Source organism: Malaclemys terrapin, chromosome 13 (genome assembly GCF_027887155.1).
Source record: "Malaclemys terrapin pileata isolate rMalTer1 chromosome 13, rMalTer1.hap1, whole genome shotgun sequence".
Lineage (NCBI taxonomy): Eukaryota > Metazoa > Chordata > Testudines > Emydidae > Malaclemys > Malaclemys terrapin.
In genome coordinates, this window is record NC_071517.1 from 45,655,841 (window position 1) to 45,676,015 (window position 20,175).

Here is a 20,175-nt window from a genome sequence, read left to right on the forward strand (position 1 = left end):
GACGCCCCTTACGGGCTCTCTCTTCTCTCTCATCAGCCTCCTTCTTTCTTTGATCAGCTTCTTTCTCTCTCTCAGCAGCCTCTTTCTCTCTCTCAGCAGCCTCTTTCTCTCTCTCAGCAGCCTCTTTCTCTCTCTCTCTTTCTAACTCTGCTATTTTGTGCTTCTCCAGCAATCGAAGATCTGCTAGCTTCTGTTCATGCTCAAATTGCAGTTTACTTGTCACCCTTTGCATCCTAATTTTTTCTGCATCTTCTGCAGCCTCAGGTAAGGGCTGTGCTCTTGCCCCCTGATCACTGGCTATTAGCAGATTTCTCAGTTCTTCCTTTGTAGCTTTCTTTCTAAAGCTTATCCTCTTTTCTGAACACAAATTTTCCAGGGCTTTTTTCCCAAGTCCCTCATATGCTCTTTGCTCAGCCATTGCAGCAGCTCTTTAACCAACAAAACTCTCAATCCCAAAATTCAAATTTGGATAGCGTGGGGTTCTGACCCAAAGCTTAATTGACCTGGTTCTGTGGATCCAAGCACGACTACGCCACTGTGACAATGCGGTTCTGGCGGAACCCAACTGAGAGTGCCAACTCAGGACAAATTGCTCAAATAGGGCAGTTACAGCCCAAGGCTGGGGTTTTTTTCCACCTCTAAGGCAAACCAAACCAGCCAGACTAAGAGGACTTCAGTCTCACCCCACTGGCTAACTGCAAGTCTCACAAGCAATCTCCTTAGATACTCCAGTTTCCCAGTATTACCACCAGTACCACTCGTTATGGGGACAAAGGGTTATGAAAACCAATACCCCAGTAAAAGAAAAAGGTTCTCCTGATCCCAAAGGACCAAGCCCCAGACCCAGGTCAATATACAAATCAGATCTTACCCACAAATCACGCTACTGCCAATCCTTTAGAATCTAAAATCTAAAGGTTTATTCATAAAAGGAAAAAGATAGAGATGAGCGTTAGAATTGGTTAAATGGAATCAATTCCATACAGTAATGGCAAAGTTCTTGGTTCAGGCTTGTAGCAGTGATAGAATAAACTGCAGGTTCAAATCAAGTCTCTGGAACATCCCCCGCTGGGACGGGTCCTCAGTCCTTTGTTCAGAGCTTCAGTTTGTAGCAAAGTTCCTCCAGAGGTAAGAAGCAGGATTGAAGACAAGATGGAGATGAGGCATCAGCCTTATATAGTCTTTTCCAGGTGTAAGAACACCTCTTTGTTCTTACTGTGGAAAATTACAGCAAAATGGAGTCTGGAGTCACATGGGCCAGCCCCTGCATACTTTGCTGAGGTACAAGGCGTATCTGCCTTCTCTCAATGGGCCCATTGTATAGCTGATGGTCCTTAATGGGCCATCAAGCAGGCTAGGCAGAGCTAATCTCAGCTTGTCTGGGATGTCACCCAGAAGCATAGCATAAGTTTGCCATACAGACAGTATAGAGCCAATATTCATAACTTCAACTACAAAACTGATACACACATATAGACAGCATAATCATAACCAGTAAACCATAACCTTGTCCTAGACACCCCATTTGACCCCCTTTATACAAGATTTGGGTGCCACTACAGGACCTCGGTTGCAACAATGATCTATATGGTCCCAGTTTATGTCAATAACGTCACAGCCCCCAAGGTCCCAGTGGGAGGAGAATCCCACCCCCCACCCCGATCTCCCAGGGCCCCGATCCAGTCCTGCCTTCAGCGCCCTCAGCTCTGGAGCCGGGCACAGACCCAGCCCTGAGTGCCATGTCCCCAGGAGAGGGGCCGATCCCCACGCTGGGGCCGGTGCCGCCCCCTCAGACCCTGGACTGCCCTGGTCCAACGTCCTGGTAGCCCCTGGAAGGAGAGAGCAGAGGGGATGGGTTAGGGGGTGTAACGGCCCCACCCCCACCCCAGCGAGGGAGAGGTCTCACCTGCGTCTGCTCCGCCACAGCACCACGGCCACAGCGGCTACGGCCACAACCCCCAGGGTGATGCCCACGGCCAGGCCGGGGCCCCAGGGCCTGCTCTGCTCTGTAACACAGGGGGTGCCGTGCTGGGAACGGGGACAGGAGTGTGGGCAGCCCCCCACACAGTCCCCCACCCCCGATCATCTCACCCGACCCACTGCCCTCAGCCCCCACTCTCACCCTGTTCCCTCAGCCTCCCCTGCAGTCCCACCCCTCCTCCCCCCACCTTCCCACCCCCTCAGCTTCCCCCCACTCTAGTCCTGCTCCCCCATCCCAGTCTTGTCCCGTTCCCCTCAGATCCTCCATCCCCCCATCCATCTCCACACCTCCCACCCACCCCCTTTGCCTCCCTGCGCCCCAATCCCGCTGCCTGGACCCACCTCTGTCCCACTCAGGACATGCAGGAAAAGCCCCCAGAGACCACGCCCCCCCGCCCCCCGCCCGGGACGTGCACCTACCCCAGGGGATCAGCAGGCTCCGGCCCCCCAGGCTGCTGGGCTGCACCCGGCAGGCGTAGCTGTGCCCGGCGCCCGACCCCACGGCCAGGGAGCTGCGCAGCTGGTAGGTCAGGTCCGCGTTGGGCAGGATCCCGCTGGAGTTCAGCCGCCCGCCCGGCCCCACCTCCTCCCCATCCTGCAGCCAGGCCACGCGGACGGGCCGGGGGTAGAAACCGGTGACCCGGCAAACCAGCAGTACCGGCGCCAGGGTCCCGGCTGGGGGAGGCGCTCGGGCAAACACCACGGCGACCGGCCGCTCTGAGACAGGAGGAGAGAGACGGGGCGGGGGAGAGGGGACGATTCAGTCTGAGCCTCAGGGACTCACTAGCCAAGCCCAGCTCCATTCCTCGCGGTCAGCCGTTGGCAACGCTGTCATGGCCAGACCCTGCAGTTACCATTGGTGACAGAACCCTGTTCACTTCCTGTCCTAAACTGCTGTGCAGTGCGGCTATGAAATGGCTACTGTGCTGCACCCCAGATATAGCTGCATTTGTACTTCCTGTATAAACAGCCCCCAGGCCTCAATCCAGAGGTGGCTGCATATGAGCACTGGGTGCGGGATCCCTGTATAAACAGCAAACACACCCTACCCCAGAGGTGGCTGCATGGCAGCGAGTGGTGTCCAGCCTCACCTTGCCTCTCCAGAGACTCGTTCCCGTACTGGACAAAGCTCTTGATCAGATTGACAAACGTTGTTCTCAGGAGAAACTGAAGCGTGATGACTGCGCCCTTATTCCGACTGAGACGCTGCCGGACGTAGAGCGCCAGCTTGTCCCCCTGCCGAGCGACCCATTTCCCTGCCACCGCATCAAAGCTGATGAAGTCCTCCCCGTTCACTCCGATATCATAGAATCCCCTCGAGGTGCCGTTAGGGTGTAGCTCGCAGCCAAGGGAGACCTGGGTAACAAAGGGGTCTGGAACAGGAAGGGCAGGGGGATGAGGACGGGCGTCCAGAGGTCACAGGAGGGGGCAGAAATAGACAGACGGGGGAAGTAAAGACATAACGTCAGGTGCAATGAGGATGTTGGGCCACACAACGGTGGCAGGATTGTGCAGCGTCTGGTTGGAGTTAAGGGTAAGTTGCAGTTTCTGTTTAAAGTCAGATCAGCTGGAAAATCGCTGTGTTACATCGGGGCCTGAGGCAGAGTTTGTGGTGCAAATTTGGGGCCCCTTGGTTACGGGGTTCCTGCGATACAGACCCCCGCCCAAATGACCTGCTTTCAAAGGCTCAGGGTACATGTCAGGAAAGACCAGGAGCCTCGGCTCAGGGAGTGGGACACAGGGCCTTTCCCCTCTAGGAAGTGCAGGCTACAATCTGGCCCCAAACCTGGCTGGCTGACTCTGGGGTGGAGAATGGGACACGGGTGTTTCCCCTCTGGGGGATGCCGGCTTCAATCAGCCAAAGGGCCAGGGACTCGCTGTCTTGGCCCCAATGACACACTCAGTGGCTGTGGTGAGTGTGTCAGTTCTCAGCACCCCGGGTGGGTGGGGGAGGGATCCCCTCAGACCGCTCCATACTCACAGCTCCCTCCGTGGTGCTGGGCTATTGTGTTCACAGTCCGGTTGAAGTCAGACAGGTAATAATGGGTCAGCAGCTCCAGGTCCTGCCACTCCTTCGGGGTCAGACCCTGCTGGGCCCAGGGCTGCAGGAAGCGGATCTCGCAGGTGCTGCAGTTCACGGAGTGGGTCTCCAGGTCGCCCAGCAGGACTCTCATATCCATGTCCGTGGAGCTGGCATTGTGGAAGACGTTGATTTGGAGCACCCGGAAGGTGACAGACGCTGGGGGGACAGGAGGGGAGGCTGGGGCAGGGGGCAGGGAACAAGTGGAGGACAAAGCGGGTGGGGAGAGAGATTAATAAGTCTCTGTCCCATGAACAATCCTGCACTATGGGGTCTCCCTGCTGATCCCTAACCTGCCTCCCCCGTCCTACTCCCCCAGCCTGGTACTTCTCCACCCTGGCCCTAGTACTACACCCTCCCCACGCATCCCTGGTAGCAAAACCAGCAGGGGGGTCCCCACTTACTGGCCAGGGCCCCCCATGCCCAGGGGAGGAGCAGCAGAGGGAGCAGCATCCCGGCAGGGGAAGGGGGACCCGGGCTCTGGTGGGCGTCAGGGCAGCGGGACGAGGGGCCCAGGATCCCCACGTGATTTCAGTTCCTCCGCAGCCCACACACCTCTCAGACCGTCAACTTCTCTTTTTCTCTGTGTCTGCTCAGCTCTGTGCCCGCAGCTGCCAGCCCCGAGCCAATGAGGGCAGAGTGAGTCGGGGAGGGGGGCAGCACGGGAGGGGGATCCCCAACAGCAAGGTCAGAAGGACCAGGCCCTGTCCCCAGCAGACTCAGGCTAGGTCCACACTGGGACTTTGTGGTTCAAACACACTCCCGAACATCAAAAGTTTTACCAACAAAAAGTACCAGTGTGAACAGCTCTCCTGCGAAAAAGCCGCTCCCGCTCCTGGGGGAGGATGTTTTTTGCCGGCAGGAGACGTCTCTGCTACCCACAAACAGCAGCTACACTGTGCGCCATTTAGCAGCCACAGTATAAGTGTGTGTGACGCCCCCTCCATCTCCTCCAGCCTGCGGTACCGCTGCTCCCCGCAAAGCCCCCCGCGCTGCCCTGGGGCATCGGGTCAGCCCTGACTGCCCGGGAAGAGCCCCCTGGTGCCCTCACCCCGCTCCCTGCAGTACAGCTCCTAGCGCCGCCCTGGGGCCATGGGGAGCCCTGACTGCCCGGGGAGAGCCCCCTGCTGCCCCCCCGCCCCCTGCAGCACAGCCCCTAGCGCCGCCCTGGGGCCATGGGGAGCCCTGACTGCCCGGGGAGAGCCCCCTGCTGCCCCCGCCCTGTCCCCTGCAGTACAGCCCCTAGCGCCGCCCTGGGGCCATGGGGAGCCCTGACTGCCCGGGGAGATCCCCCTGCTGCCCCCGCCCCACTCCCTGCAGTGCAGCCCCTAGCACTGTTGCTGGGGAGCGCTGGGCTGTGCACAGGCTGGGTGGTTATTGTAGGGTCGCTGGGGAGCGCTGGGCTGCGGACAGGCTGGGTGGTTATTGTAGGGTCGCTGGGGAGCGCTGGGCTGTGCACAGGTTGGGTGGTTATTGTAGGGTCACTGGGGAGCGCTGGGCTGTGCACAGGCTGGGTGGTTATTGTAGGGTCGCTGGGGAGCGCTGGGCTGCGGACAGGCTGGGTGGTTATTGTAGGGTCACTGGGGAGCGCTGGGCTGTGGACAGGTTGGGTGGTTATTGTAGGGTCACTGGGGAGCGCTGGGGTGTGGACAGGCTGGGTGGTTATTGTAGGGTCACTGGGGAGCGCTGGGCTGTGGACAGGTTGGGTGGTTATTGTAGGGTCACTGGGGAGCGCTGGGGTGTGGACAGGCTGGGTGGTTATTGTAGGGTCGCTGGGGAGCGCAGGGCTGGGGACAGGCTGGGTGGTTATTGTAGGGTCGCTGGGGAGCGCTGGGCTGTGCACAGGCTGGGTGGTTATTGTAGGGTCGCTGGGGAGCGCTGGGCTGTGCACAGGCTGGGTGGTTATTGTAGGGTCGCTGGGGAGCGCTGGGCTGTGCACAGGCTGGGTGGTTATTGTAGGGTCGTTGGGGAGCGCTGGGCTGCGGACAGGCTGGGTGGTTATTGTAGGGTCGCTGGGGAGCGCTGGGTTGTGCACTGGCTGGGTGGTTATTGTAGGGTCGCTGGGGAGCGCTGGGCTGTGGGGAGGCTGGGTGGTTATTGTAGGGTCGCTGGGGAGCGCTGGGCTGTGCACTGGCTGGGTGGTTATTGTAGGGTCGCTGGGGAGCGCTGGGCTGTGGACAGGCTGGGTGGTTATTGTAGGGTCGCTGGGGAGCGCTGGGGCTGTGGACGGGCTGGGTGGTTATTGTAGGGTCGCTGGGGAGCGCTGGGCTGTGGACAGGCTGGGTGGTTATTGTAGGGTCGCTGGGGAGCGCTGGGCTGTGCACAGGCTGGGTGGTTATTGTAGGGTCGCTGGGGAGCGCTGGGCTGTGCACAGGCTGGGTTGTTATTGTAGGGTCGCTGGGGAGCGCTGGGCTGTGCACAGGCTGGGTGGTTATTGTAGGGTCGCTGGGGAGCGCTGGGCTGGGGACAGGCTGGGTGGTTATTGTAGGGTCGCTGGGAAGCGCTGGGCTGTGGGGAGGCTGGGTGGTTATGATAGGGTTGCTGGGGAGCGCTGGGCTGTGGACAGGCTGGGTGGTTATTGTAGGGTCGCTGGGGAGCGCTGGGCTGCGGACAGGCTGGGTGGTTATTGTAGGGTCGCTGGGGAGCGCTGGGGCTGTGGACGGGCTGGGTGGTTATTGTAGGGTCGCTGGGGAGCGCTGGGCTGTGCACAGGCTGGGTGGTTATTGTAGGGTCACTGGGGAGCGCTGGGCTGTGCACAGGCTGGGTGGTTATTGTAGGGTCGCTGGGGAGCGCTGGGCTGTGCACAGGCTGGGTGGTTATTGTAGGGTCGCTGGGCAGCGCAGGGCTGTGGACAGGCTGGGTGGTTATTGTAGGGTCGCTGGGGAGCGCTGGGCTGTGGACGGGTTGGGTGGTTATTGTAGGGTCGCTGGGGAGCGCTGGGCTGGGGACAGGCTGGGTGGTTATTGTAGGGTCGCTGGGGAGCGCTGGGCTGTGGACAGGCTGGGTGGTTATTGTAGGGTCACCAGGGAGCGCTGGGCTGCGGACAGGCTGGGTGGTTATTGTAGGGTCGCTGGGGAGCGCTGGGCTGCGGACAGGCTGGGTGGTTATTGTAGGGTCACTGGGGAGCGCTGGGCTGTGGACAGGTTGGGTGGTTATTGTAGGGTCACTGGGGAGCGCTGGGGTGTGGACAGGCTGGGTGGTTATTGTAGGGTCACTGGGGAGCGCTGGGCTGTGGACAGGTTGGGTGGTTATTGTAGGGTCACTGGGGAGCGCTGGGGTGTGGACAGGCTGGGTGGTTATTGTAGGGTCCCTGGGGAGCGCAGGGCTGGGGACAGGCTGGGTGGTTATTGTAGGGTCGCTGGGGAGCGCTGGGCTGTGCACAGGCTGGGTGGTTATTGTAGGGTCGCTGGGGAGCGCTGGGCTGTGCACAGGCTGGGTGGTTATTGTAGGGTCGCTGGGGAGCGCTGGGCTGTGCACAGGCTGGGTGGTTATTGTAGGGTCGTTGGGGAGCGCTGGGCTGCGGACAGGCTGGGTGGTTATTGTAGGGTCGCTGGGGAGCGCTGGGTTGTGCACTGGTTGGGTGGTTATTGTAGGGTCGCTGGGGAGCGCTGGGCTGTGGGGAGGCTGGGTGGTTATTGTAGGGTCGCTGGGGAGCGCTGGGCTGTGCACTGGCTGGGTGGTTATTGTAGGGTCGCTGGGGAGCGCTGGGCTGTGGACAGGCTGGGTGGTTATTGTAGGGTCGCTGGGGAGCGCTGGGGCTGTGGACGGGCTGGGTGGTTATTGTAGGGTCGCTGGGGAGCGCTGGGCTGTGGACAGGCTGGGTGGTTATTGTAGGGTCGCTGGGGAGCGCTGGGCTGTGCACAGGCTGGGTGGTTATTGTAGGGTCGCTGGGGAGCGCTGGGCTGTGCACAGGCTGGGTTGTTATTGTAGGGTCGCTGGGGAGCGCTGGGCTGTGCACAGGCTGGGTGGTTATTGTAGGGTCGCTGGGGAGCGCTGGGCTGGGGACAGGCTGGGTGGTTATTGTAGGGTCGCTGGGAAGCGCTGGGCTGTGGGGAGGCTGGGTGGTTATGATAGGGTTGCTGGGGAGCGCTGGGCTGTGGACAGGCTGGGTGGTTATTGTAGGGTCGCTGGGGAGCGCTGGGCTGCGGACAGGCTGGGTGGTTATTGTAGGGTCGCTGGGGAGCGCTGGGGCTGTGGACGGGCTGGGTGGTTATTGTAGGGTCGCTGGGGAGCGCTGGGCTGTGCACAGGCTGGGTGGTTATTGTAGGGTCACTGGGGAGCGCTGGGCTGTGCACAGGCTGGGTGGTTATTGTAGGGTCGCTGGGGAGCGCTGGGCTGTGGACAGGCTGGGTGGTTATTGTAGGGTCGCTGGGGAGCGCTGGGCTGCGGACAGGCTGGGTGGTTATTGTAGGGTCGCTGGGGAGCGCTGGGCTGGGGACAGGCTGGGTGGTTATTGTAGGGTCGCTGGGGAGCGCTGGGCTGTGGACAGGCTGGGTGGTTATTGTAGGGTTGCTCCTCATTGCTGTGCTGTGTCATGCTGGTCTCATAACAGTGATATTCAATGACACTCCCCAGTTGGTTGTGGGTGCAAATTGCCACCTGTTGCGTGGGACTCCCTGTGGGGTGTGTCTTTTCTGGGGGTGGGGAGACCTCTCTGTGAAGGGGGAGCTCCCTGCTTGCTTTTCCCCACTTGGCCCGGGAGCAGACGGTGCTTTTCCAGAGAGAATCTTCCCCAATTAATCCTCTGGGTTCCAGCTGTTTTCTCAACCCCATTGCTGGGTCAGGGCAGGTCTGGGTGTTGGGCCCTGCCCCCCTCAGCGTCCCCTATTTCCTGCAGCCCACAGTAACTGAGCAGATGATTGGCACCCGCAGCAGGGGGTACAGTCCCCTGGGGTGACCCTGTGACGTTGCACTCCATATGTTTATGGAAATATGCTTATGAGTGTAAATCTAATGTAACTGGGATATGCTTTATGCAAAAGGTCTCTTGTAAGGTATCATTACAAAGCTTATAATCTACTGAGTGTGGTCATCCCATTTGTATGAACGTATCATTCTTGTATCTGAAACTAGAAATATGGAGCATTACTCTGAGGGCCTATGGTAACTATGCAAAGTGGGGGCCATTAATGGTGTCTTGGAATCTTGATGGCTCCCATTAACCAGGACCATTGGTGGTAAATGGCCCTGTTTACTCCCAAACCTTCCTGCGTCTGTGCAGGCCAACCCTGAAAGAATGGAGAATAAGGTCTTACAGTGACATGTGATCATGTCACCTGATACTGGAATCCATCTTAAACCTGGTGCTTTTCCATTGAGAAGGAGGGGTGGGGACCCAGAGAAAGACAAAGGATTCCCGCCTTGTGCCAAAGCTATAAAAGGGGGTGGAACAGGACAAAGGGGGGCCAGTCATGAGAAATCCCCGAGCTACCACCTGAGCTGGAACTAACAAGAACTGTCCCAGGGGAAAGGATTGGGCCCAGACTAGGACAGCGTCTAGTCTGTGAAAGAAGCTTATTGGAACATCTCTGAGGGGGAGATTTACCTGTAAACAGTTTCTTAATGTATTAGGCTCAGACTGGCAGGTTTTGTTTTATTTTGCTTGGTAATTTACTTTGTTCTGTTATTACTTGGAACCACTTAAATCCGACTTTTTGTATTTAATAAAATCACTTTTTACTTATTGATTGACCCAGTGTATGTATTAATACCTGGGGGGGGGGGGGGAAACAGCTGTACATATCTCTCTATCGGTGTTATAGAGGGTGAACAGTTTATGAGTTTATCCTGTATAAGCTTTATAGAGGGTAAAACGGATTTATTTGGGGGTTGAACCCCATTGGGAGCTGGGTGTCTGAGTGTTGGAGACAGGAGCACTTCTTAAGCTGCTTTCAGTTAAGCCTGCAGCTTGTGGGGCACGTGGTTCAGACCCTGGGTCTGGGTTTGCAGCAGGCTGGCGGGTCTGGCTCAAACCAGGCAGGGCACTGAAGTCCCGAGCTGCCAAGGGAAACAGGCTCGGGGTAGTCTCAGCACATCAGGTGGCAGTTCCCAAGGGGTTTTCTGTGATCCAGCCCGTCACAGCACAATACCCAATGACCAGCCAGGGGTCTCCTAACCCCTGTCTGCACAGAAACATGTTTTCAACTTCAAGTGACCTCCCTTTGTTCTATACTTTAAGAACATAGTTTTTCTGTATAGATACAGAACTCCTTAAATCTCATCCACACGTACATCTCACAATGCTTATGGCCACCTGCGCATTGCTGTCTTTTGTTAGAGTCCTCACATGCCACCCTTTAATGAATTATTACGTCTGTCTGACCCAGGGGATCCTTGTGAAACTCCTGTGCACGCCTTGTGCCCTATGCCAGTTGGCATCAGGAGGTTCCTGGGTCACAGCGCCTTTTGGGGCTCTCAGACTCACTGGTTTGCGAGAAAGGAGCCCCTGGAAGAGTCACGAATGCTCAAAGGCATCGTTCCTTTCGCTCCAGATCAGTCAATCCAGTTCAGTTCCACTTCCATCAGACTCTGTTGACGTGCCCAGCTGTGCCGGCGCTGCCCGAGGTGTCAGGGGAGGGCTCACACAGAGTCTGGGATGCGATCCCTTGTGTCTCTTTATCCTGACTGGGCGGCAGGTTGATACATGTCAATCCCTATTGTCTCCTTTCTCCCCGGGGCACGCATGCATTGTCATCATCACGTTATGAGGAGACGACTTTTACGTTTCCCAATAACCGGAGGAAATATTTTTCTCATGTTTCCTTGTGTGGGGGACACTGGCTAGCAAGTGTCCCTGTCTCAATCTCTCCCCTGTCCTGCGGGCTGCAGTCGCTCTTCTCTGGGTTTAGACTTTGCTTTGTACTTTCCAGGCTGTACCCCAATGTTGAGGCCTTAATGTCTGCCTAAGTTTTGCACATTTCACTGGGGTGACGTATCTGCTAGTGTGAGAGTTCTATGCAGGGAACTGGGGCCATCCCAGACAGGTTCCCGCAAGGGCAGCGAGAGTGACTGTGGGGCTGGGCAGGGGGCCAGGCAACCCTTAACTTAGGGGAAGTGTACATGAGAAAGTGAGGACTCCCCCGGGTGGGAGCAGCACAGGAGGGTGGGGAGAGCCCAGGGAGGGGACAATGACAGACCAGGGGGCACCAGGTCTCAATCAGCAGCGCAGAGTGGACCCCTGGGCTCCCAGCTCCTACATTCTCCAGGTCGGGATCTGATTCAGGAGCCCGGCAGGGAGAGAGATATCACCCCCTGGCAGTGAGGCTAGCAGAGAACAACGTCGAGGCAAACTCCAGCTCCAGCCACTCCACATTCTCCTCGCTTGATTTAAGGGGCGACTTTTGTGCTTTTAGAAAGATTGTTCTAAGGGCAAAAGGCCCCAGGGAAAACGTGGGAAGTGGTGTGTGAGTGTGAAAGGGATGTCGTTGCTCATGTCCACCCTCCTGGGAAAACACCGAAACACGGGCCTCACGCAGTCAGCATTCTGACCTGCAAGTGGTTGCAAGTTCTTTCGCACGTTTAGGCAAAAAGGGAAGCAGCTTGGAGGTAGCACAAGTCAGTCTCAAAATTCAGGGTCAGGAGTTCATCCATTTCTGGTGCGTTTCTCAAGTGAGTTGGATTTTTCGAAGGGGAAGTGGATTTGTTTCATAACTAGAGAGGCACTGACTGATTTGCAGGCACTTCACACCGTGTCTGCAATTCCCTGACGGGCCAGGAGTGTGTGGGACTAGAGAGGAGGCCTGAAGGGGAGGCAGGAGGGCACCACTGGAGCTCAGACTCTGAATGGTCTGACTCAGGTTTATGGGGAGCCAGGGGCTGGGCTGAGAAACGGGCAGGAAGTTCCTCGGTCGCTAGAACACTTTCTTTGTGCCTGAAGGGGAAGCTAAAGTAAATTGTGGTGAATCAAAATTCTAGTGAAACCCTCCAGTGCCACTGGGTCATGGCCCCACTGGGGACTCATTTCCTGGGCCGCTGGCCCCATCCCGGAGCCATTCACCTTTCTTATTCCTCAGGCAGACGAGCAATCCCAGGCCCATGAAGACCAACCCCAGCACGGAGCCCCTGACCCCAGCCAGCATCGTGCCCCGGCAGAGTCAGCCCATGCCTCTGTGGAAAGAAGATCACGGGTGGTTTAGGCTGAGCTCAGCCTCTCCTTCCCCTTGCGCTCTCTGCCCCAGGGGTGGGGGGACTTGACTCAGGCCCATCCCCCGAGGGCTGCCCCTGCGGGCTCAGGGGCTGCCCCACACCCAGCGACTCTTACCCCAGTGCACGGCAAGGGGGTCCCGCAGGCTGATGTGCTCCACCTGGCAGGTGTAGACGTCCCCGCGCCGGGGGCTCATCTCCAGCATCACCAGGATCTGGAAGGTCCAGTCTCCGTTCTGGAGCAGCTCCGTGGACACCACCCCGGCCGTCTGCTCCTGCCCGTTCTTCAGCCACTTGATATCGATCCCCCCGGGGTAAAACCCCGTCACCGAGCAAACCAGCAGGTGGGGGTGGGGCTGGGACCCCGATTTCATGGGGGAAACTTTCACCTTGGACTGAATTGGGAGAAGCGGGAGAGAGAGAGAGAGATGGGAAAGGAGTGAGAGACAGAGCAGGACTCAGGGAGACCAGGTTCCAGCTCCTATTTTTACAATCTTCCTTCACCCTCGGAGCATGAAGAGATCATCACAGATCAGGGTGAAAGTACCATTGTTAACCTTTGGTATTCCCCCATTGTCCCTGTCTGGGGGACACCTACTGAGACAGCTCTGACAATACCTTGCAATGTCCTGGACCAGCCTTATGGAATTAAGTTAAACCTTATTGAATTAAATATTTGAGGAGTCCATTGTCTTCAACATGCCGTGGTTTAAGTGTTGTTATGGAATTGTGTGTAACTCCTAGGCAACGGCTAACGTGATCGTGAACGGATCGATTTCATGATTCTAGGGAAAGGAAGGAGTGAGAGCAGCAGAACTGGGACAGTGGCCTTCAAAAAATCAGACTTCAGCCAAGTCAGAGAGCTGGTAGGTCAGGTCCCAGGGGAAGAAAATCTCAGGAAAAAGGGAGTTCAGAAGAGCTGGCAGAGTCTCAGAAAGACAGGATTCAAGGCACAACTGCAAACTATCCCCATGAAAAGAAAAGATGGAAAGAGTCTGTCACAGAGTCACAGGGTCTGGTCTATGCCCCAGCCTGTGACCGGAACGACCCCTTAGTGTGCCGGGCCCCAAGAACCCACCCAGTTCCATAGGGGCAGGCCCGGGGCCTCCAAGACTCGGACACTGGGCCTTTGGCACCAGCAAACCCTGTCTCTCTCCTTGGCTCCCTGCAACCAATCCAGCCCAGGCAGACGCCCACGGGAGGCTTGTGCAGTATTTCTGCTGGGCTCCGTGCTGTCGGTGAGGACTTGCAGTGACACAGGCAGTCTTTTCCAAACAAGAGAACCATTTATCCGTCCCCTGGCCTACAGAACCCGAAAGTCCTGAGGTTAGCAAAGGGGGTCAGAAGTGAAGCCGTCGTGCACCCTGGCCAAGGCAGTGCCCTGAGGACCCAGCCAAGCTGTCATGGACTCCCTTTCTCGTGCTCTCCCCGGGACTGAGCTCCCATGTCCCGCAAAAGGGTCCCCTTCTTCCAGTCACCTGACAGCTTCTTCTCCAGCCGTTCCCTGTTCCACCTGCTGGGGGTTCCTGCTGTTTGGTCTCGATTGTTCATCTCTTTGTCTTGCTGCACCTTCTTTTGGTTTGGGTCTGTTTCAGCCAGCTTTTCTGATGACTATAGTCACCCCGCCAGGCAGCGAGGTGACACACACATCTTCTGTCTCCTGTGCTGTTCCAGGAGCAGTGCTGACCCGATCAATGTGACATACAGAGGGAGACTGAGGCAGGCCTAGGATTCATAACATATATCACAGAAAATTCCCACTTCATCACAGAGGCCAACATGGCTCCATCAGGAACTCTCTAATCACCTGAAAAACAAAAAGGAGTCCTACAAAAAGTGGAAAGATGGACAAATTGCTAAGGAGGAGCACAAAAGAACAACACAAGCACGTAGGGATAAAATCAGAAAGGCCAAGGCACAAAATGAGTTACACCCAGCAAGGGACATAAAAGGCAGTAAGAAGAGGTTCTTTAAATACATTAGGAGCAAGAGAAAGACAGAGGAAAGTGTGGAAGTAGAGAAAGAACTGACGGGGATTTCAATGCAAACAGTCCCCTCTGTGAGCAAGTCAGGCTAGCTGTAACCCTAATAACGCGAGATTTGTAGAAGCGAGGATTGTGTGAGGCAAGTGGGAAAGAACTGTGTGAGAAGTTGTTGTGACTTTGTGTAGATAAGTATGGAATGTGGACTAGAGTCTAAATAGAGGTGAGAAAAATAAGATATCAGGATGACCTATGTATAAACAAAACGCAGCTGTTGCTCATTATTGTATGTAACGAAAGTTATAAATGCTTGCTGTCATTGTTTACCTAGAGAGAGACCTGTTTTGCTCTCTCCCTCCACGCAATTGCTAGAGATAATAAAGTATCTGACTTGCTGCACCCAGCCTGAGAGTGAGAACTCTGTTTTTCTCAGACAAAAGTGTAGGTCCTCTGCTTAGTGGGGAAGGAGAGCTAATACCTGACAACAGCAAGAAGACTGAGGTGTTTAATGCCTATTTTGCTTCAGTCTTCACTAAAAAGGTTAATGGTGACCAGATACGCAACACACTTAATATTAACAACAAGGGGGAAGGAACAGAAGCCCAAGCAGGAAAAGAACAGGCTAAAGAATATTAGATACGTTGGGTGTATTCAAGTCCAAAGGTCCTGATGAAATTCCCCCTGGGATACGTAAGGAACTAGCTAAAGCAATCTCAGAACCACTAGCCGTGGTCTTTGAGAGCTCGTGGAGGAAGGGTGAGGTCCCACAGGACAGGGGAAGGGCAAACCTAGCACCTGTCTTTATAAACGATACCGGAACAAATTAGTAAGCAATCCGTTTCTGAGCCCCTGGGGGGTAATAGAATCATAAGGACTAGCCAGCTTGGATTTGTCCAGAACAAATCACGCCAAACCAACCTCATTCCCTTCTTGCACAGGGTCCCTGGCCTGGTGGGCAGGCGGGAAGCAGGAGACAGGATGGATTTTGATTTTCGTCAGGCTTTAGACACAGTCCTGCAGGACGTTCTCATAGGCCAACGAGGGAAATGTGGGCTGGATGAGATGACAGCCATGTGGGTCCGTACTCAGAAAGCAGTTTGCAGTTTGCTGTCAAAGCGGGAGGGTGTATCTAGCGGGGTCCCCCGGGGGTCAGCCCTGGGTCCAGGGCCGGCTTTAGGCCGATTCCCCTGAATTGGGCCCCGCGCAGCGCCCCTGCCTGAAGCAAAGCTCTGAGGCTCTCCCGGAAGTTGCAGCTGTTGCTGCTCGACAACGAGAGACGCTGGCCGGCGCGGGGGGGACTGAGGCAGAGGCAGCGGGGGCTGTTGCAGGTCAGGAGGAGGGGGGGGGGGAGAAGGCACATGTGCTTTGCAGCCTTCCCCTCCCCTCCCCCCAGCACTCACCTGGAGGAGACACCGAGGGGGCTTCCGGTCCGGTGGGAGACAGGAATCTCGGCAGTGTTCCTCACTCACCTGAGCAGCTGCTGGGGCTTCGGTCGGTGAGAGTTTGACCCCGTGATTCCCCCTAGGTGTGTAATATTGGGTTGGTTTTGTGGTTTCCGGTGGTGTTGCTGTTTGAGGGTGAGTTTGTGCCTGCCTGCGTCTGTTTCAAAACTAAACTCGGGATCATGTAACCCAGGAAGAAAGCCCCGAGCCGGTACTCAGTGCTGTGAATTCCAGGTGAGAGAGAGGGGGGGGTTTGGAGGAGGAAATCAAATACATCAAGAGGGGAGAATACAAAAGGTCTGCAACACGGCAGGCTGAGACTTTTATCTCCCCCCCCCCCAAGAGAGGGGAAACTGAGGCACGGAGTGATCTGATTCCCCTCCCCAAATTATTTTGCAAAGGAGGGGGGTGGGGGCTCCTATCCAAACCAGTTCCCTTCCCATCAACTCTGCTTCCCTTGCTGCAAGACCGCTGTAGGGGCTGAATATTTCCATTAAACTCTGGCTCCTTCGTTTGCCCTGCAACAATAAAATAGACCGGCTTTGGGGGGGAGGAATATCCCCCCCCCCAAGCTGTGTGGACATTAAGTTTTTTTTTTGGGGGGGGGCACGATACTATTCTGGATCAATCGAACGCCCAGCTCACCTTTCTAGCCATCCAGCAGCTCTAGGGCAGGGAAGGAAGGTGCTCTTGGTGCAGAGCGGTCACAAAACAGGGGTGAATTTACCGGGGGGGGGGGGTCTGGTTGAAATCCCACCCGATGCAGCCACACAGAATCTCTGGCAGTGCTAGGAGAGGCCAGGAGTGGAAGCAGGTGGCCCGAGGGTGTGGGGACATTTGCCCTCAGTCCTGGGCTCTGGGATGGACTAGACTGGGTGGGTGGTGGGTTCAGTCTAGTCTTCCAGCCTGTTGCTCTCGCTGGGGTTTGTGGTTTTCATCTGGCTCCACCGAAAAGATCAAAGAAGCCCAGTAGAAAAGGGGGGTGAGAGGCGGGAAGGGGTTTGTAAGGGGTTAAAGTGACCCATCAAGGAAAGAGTAAAACCAGAGTTTGACTGGGTTTCCCCCCAGCCACCCCTCCTGCAAACACTGGGCAAGGGGCAGCCCCATCCCCCACCGAGGCTATGGTGAGGGGCAGCAGGGGAGGAAGGAAGCCACATGTGATGGCAGTCCCCTCCCCCCTGGCCCCCACCACCCCCTCTCCGGCCCCCAAACTCTGTCCCAGAGCCTGCACCCACCCCTCCGCACTCCCTCCCAGAGCCTGCACCCCTCCATCCATCCTGCACCCCACACCGTGCCCCAGCCCGGAGCCTGCACCCAAACTCTGTCCCACTCAGCCCTGGGCAAAGCTCTCCTTGGCTGGCTCCCAGCCCCTCTCCAAGGGTTGCAGCTGTCTGGAAGTGCCTGCCTTCCACACCTTCCTCATTCACACCTCATTCATTCAACAGGTCAATTGATTACAAAGTGGGGGAAGATCTTATTCTACTTCTAGCAAAAAGACATTTTTCTTTTACCTTAATTATACTCGCTTAGGGGCCAGCTATAACATTACCAAGGTTCAATACAAAGTCATATAAAAGTTATACAAAAATGCATAATGCAGAGATTTATCTTCAACTGCACTGATTGACTGCGGTGTGCAGTAACATAGTGACCCCTGGGGCTTTGAATGAGGCTTTATACTTGGGAGGGGCGAGCGGGTGGGCAAGCGGCGGGTGGGCAAAGAGGCAAGCAGTGAGCCAGCAGGGGTTCTAGGGGTGGGCATGGGGGTTTCTGGCAGGGGAGGGAGAAGGTGAAAGGAGGCAAGTGGTGGGTGGGGGACTGACTAGGAGGGACACAGCAAGCCAGCGGGGGGCTAGGGGGTGAAGAGGGGTGTGATGGTGGGGCCGAGCGGGGATGGGTCGGGTCCTATTTTACTGCTGTGATCTGGTCACCCTATGTCACCCCCCACCCCCAAACCTTCCTTTTCTTTCTTTTTGGCCCACAGCTGTTTCGGCGGGGCGGCGCTGGGGAAGCAGGATTTGTTTCCGTGGGCCGGGAGGCGCTGGGGGGTGGGGGAGGAGGGCACAATTTTATATTAATAAGTAAATATTTTATAAATTTTAATAAAATAAACATTATTGAAGAAAATCAGTTGTACAACTATCAAAACATGAATTATTTTCCTAATCTGAAAGTGAAAATCAGCTAATTAATATATGCTGCAATGTCTGTAATATATAATTTTGTTATTATTTATATAGTCATGGAAAGTAAATAATACATGGAAGAAATGAAAGGGTTCTTTTTAAGTGGCTTTTTTTTTAATCATCCCTGCTGCGGCCCCGTCGAAACTGTTCGAATTAAGCCCCGCACTTCCTAAAGCCGGCCCTGCCTGGGTCCAGTACTAATAGCGTCATTAACGGCTTGGATAATGGAGCGGGGAGCCCTACAACATTAACTCCACGTAACGCCCGCGGGCACTGCGCTCTCCGGTCCCGTTGTGAAAGTGAAATGAATTATATTAAAGAAATAGAATGAATTAAAGAATGCTGTATGTACCTTTAAGCAGAAATGAGAAATGCTGCAAGCCGGGGGGCAGGAAAGCAGACATTAACTGCTTAACTTGCCACTTAAGGGCAATTGGTGAAGCATTAGTCTTAGATCGATAAGAGTTAATAAGGAAGCAGGATATGCATATTGTGCCCTATGCAAATTTTACAATTTTGCTCTCTCTGTCCCTTTGTTTAGTTCGCACCCTTTTATCTGTATAAATAAGACTGTTTGAATCTTGCATGGGGGCTCACATTATCTGAATGTATTAGCAGAGCGCTGTGCTAATAAACAGAGTGGTCTGAAAAACTAGGAGTCCTGAGTCTAACTTTGACAATTTGGAGGTTCCACTGAGATGGCAACCGTCTTCACTGGGGCTGTGTGATTCCTGACCGTTTTTGTAGGACGACCGTGGTAGCCGGCACCTGGGCATTTGGCCCGAGCGGTCCTCCTCCTGAACGGAAGGGTGCATGACCACAGTGAGGTCTACGCCATCGAACCTGTTGGTTCCCACTCTGTTCTGGTAGGGATCCCGAGATCTGACATCAGGAATCTGGTCAGGTAATTATTTCTGTGTTTTGTCCGGACTGAGGACTGTCCTGTCTCTCTGTCTATCCGTCCTCCTGTGGAGTGTTTGAGTCTGGGTGCCATCTCCGTCCGGGGATCGGCCGACCAAGGGGTTCCTGTCCCCGTGGTCTGAGTGAGTGAAATCTGCACAATCGCAGCCGCACCGCACCTTGGGTAAAACCCTTGGTGTGAAAGCAAGGGCGATTGAGTCAGTAGCCTGTGGGCTCCTTGTGTGTGTTGCACCAGGCATCGCTCTGACGAACCCGAATTTCCTTCTTGTGTGATTGGTGTGTGTAAAGTCCTCCTGTATTGGTAACCAGACGTCTAAGTCGGGACAGTTCCCTAAAGGAATGCCGGCTCAGTTTTAGGAAGGGTCCGGACTCCTGTATATTTCTGGAAAAATGGTCTAGGCTAACTCAGGGAGATCCCAAAACTCAGTGGCCACTGTTAAAACCTTGGAACAAGGACCGAGTGGACATCTTATAAAACAAACTCGGCCAGCCTAAAACTAAATTGGCTAAAGGAGAGGTTAATTGTTTCATGCAGTGGTGGGAAGAGGCAAATCGTAGGTGGACAAAATCAAAACTCGCCTCTCTCAAATATTCAAATAATAAATTAAAAGCTTTATTAAAAGTCTCCTCTCCCACCACCAGTCTGAGCGCTCCCCTTCACCCTGTTCTCTGACAAAAAAACAACAACAACAACCCCGGATCGATCCCAACTCCCTTCATACTCCCCTCTCATTGTAAAAGGATAAAATGCCCCTTGTTCTGTTCCCCTTCGCTGTCTGCCTCAGAAACTGATTCTTTAGTTTTCCATTACCAATTCAGCAAGGAGGGTGGGCTCCTCAACTAGCCCCCACCCTTCCTGGGCCCTTTCCTTAAGCATTTCTTTCAAAATTGTGAAATGACCACAATATCACTCACAAAAATGGTTCATTGGAGAAAGCAGGATCAGGGCCCAGACAAGCAGGCAAGCAACAGATAGAGAAACTAAAAAAAAACAAACCAGGTTGGAAGCCCTAAGGGCATCGTGTCAGGAGTAAGTGCAAGTATGAACCCCTGGAACAATACGTAAAATGGTGAAATCTGAGTGGATAAAGGTGTCATTTTGGGAGATAAACAAGTGATTAAAGAAAAGAGAGTGAAAAGTTAACTCTACAGAGGCTGAAAAGAATTAAGCAGTTAAATCTTGTAAAAATGTTAAGGATCTTGTTAAAAGAATTCTTGGTTTCTTTGCAGCCATTCTAAAGGAAAAATGGGCCCTTTTCCAGAGGAATGTCTGTAAATAATCCAGGTAAAGAGACTATCTAATTAAAATCATTTGACTATGGACAATTGAGTCAAATTTGCTAAAAGAACATAGGGGGGGTTCTATTGGAACTTAACTGCCCCAAATGTATAAAGGGAATGTAATCTATGTAAAAACAAAGCCGTGTAAGAGGGATGTTAAG

The 20,175-nt window shown here is 54.9% G+C and overlaps 1 protein-coding gene across 1 annotated transcript; it reads right to left on the reverse strand.

The window, feature by feature from the left end:
* Positions 1–1,705: 1,705 nt before the first annotated feature.
* LOC128847566 (antigen-presenting glycoprotein CD1d-like) lies at positions 1,706–14,003 on the reverse strand. Its single transcript, XM_054047086.1, has 7 exons — positions 13,681–14,003; positions 12,321–12,597; positions 3,962–4,240; positions 3,072–3,353; positions 2,401–2,697; positions 1,907–2,006; positions 1,706–1,829 (listed from the first exon to the last, which is right to left on the reverse strand). Exons 2-7 carry the CDS (start codon positions 12,574–12,576, stop codon positions 1,790–1,792), a joined length of 1,254 nt encoding a protein of 417 aa, XP_053903061.1. The 5' UTR covers positions 12,577–12,597; positions 13,681–14,003; the 3' UTR covers positions 1,706–1,789.
* Between the last annotated feature and the right edge of the window lie 6,172 nt (positions 14,004–20,175).

Coding starts and splice junctions, on each gene's coding strand:
- LOC128847566 (XM_054047086.1), bottom strand. CDS start 12,576: ATGAAATCGGGGTCCCAGCCCCACCCCCACCTGCTGGTTTGCTCGGTG. Junction 4,241..12,320: donor CCCCCTTGCCGTGCACTGGG/GTAAGAGTCGCT, acceptor CCCCTGCCCCAG/CCTCCCCTCCTGTCCCCCCA. Junction 2,007..2,400: donor GAGCCTGCTGATCCCCTGGG/GTAGGTGCACGT, acceptor CCTGTGTTACAG/AGCAGAGCAGGCCCTGGGGC.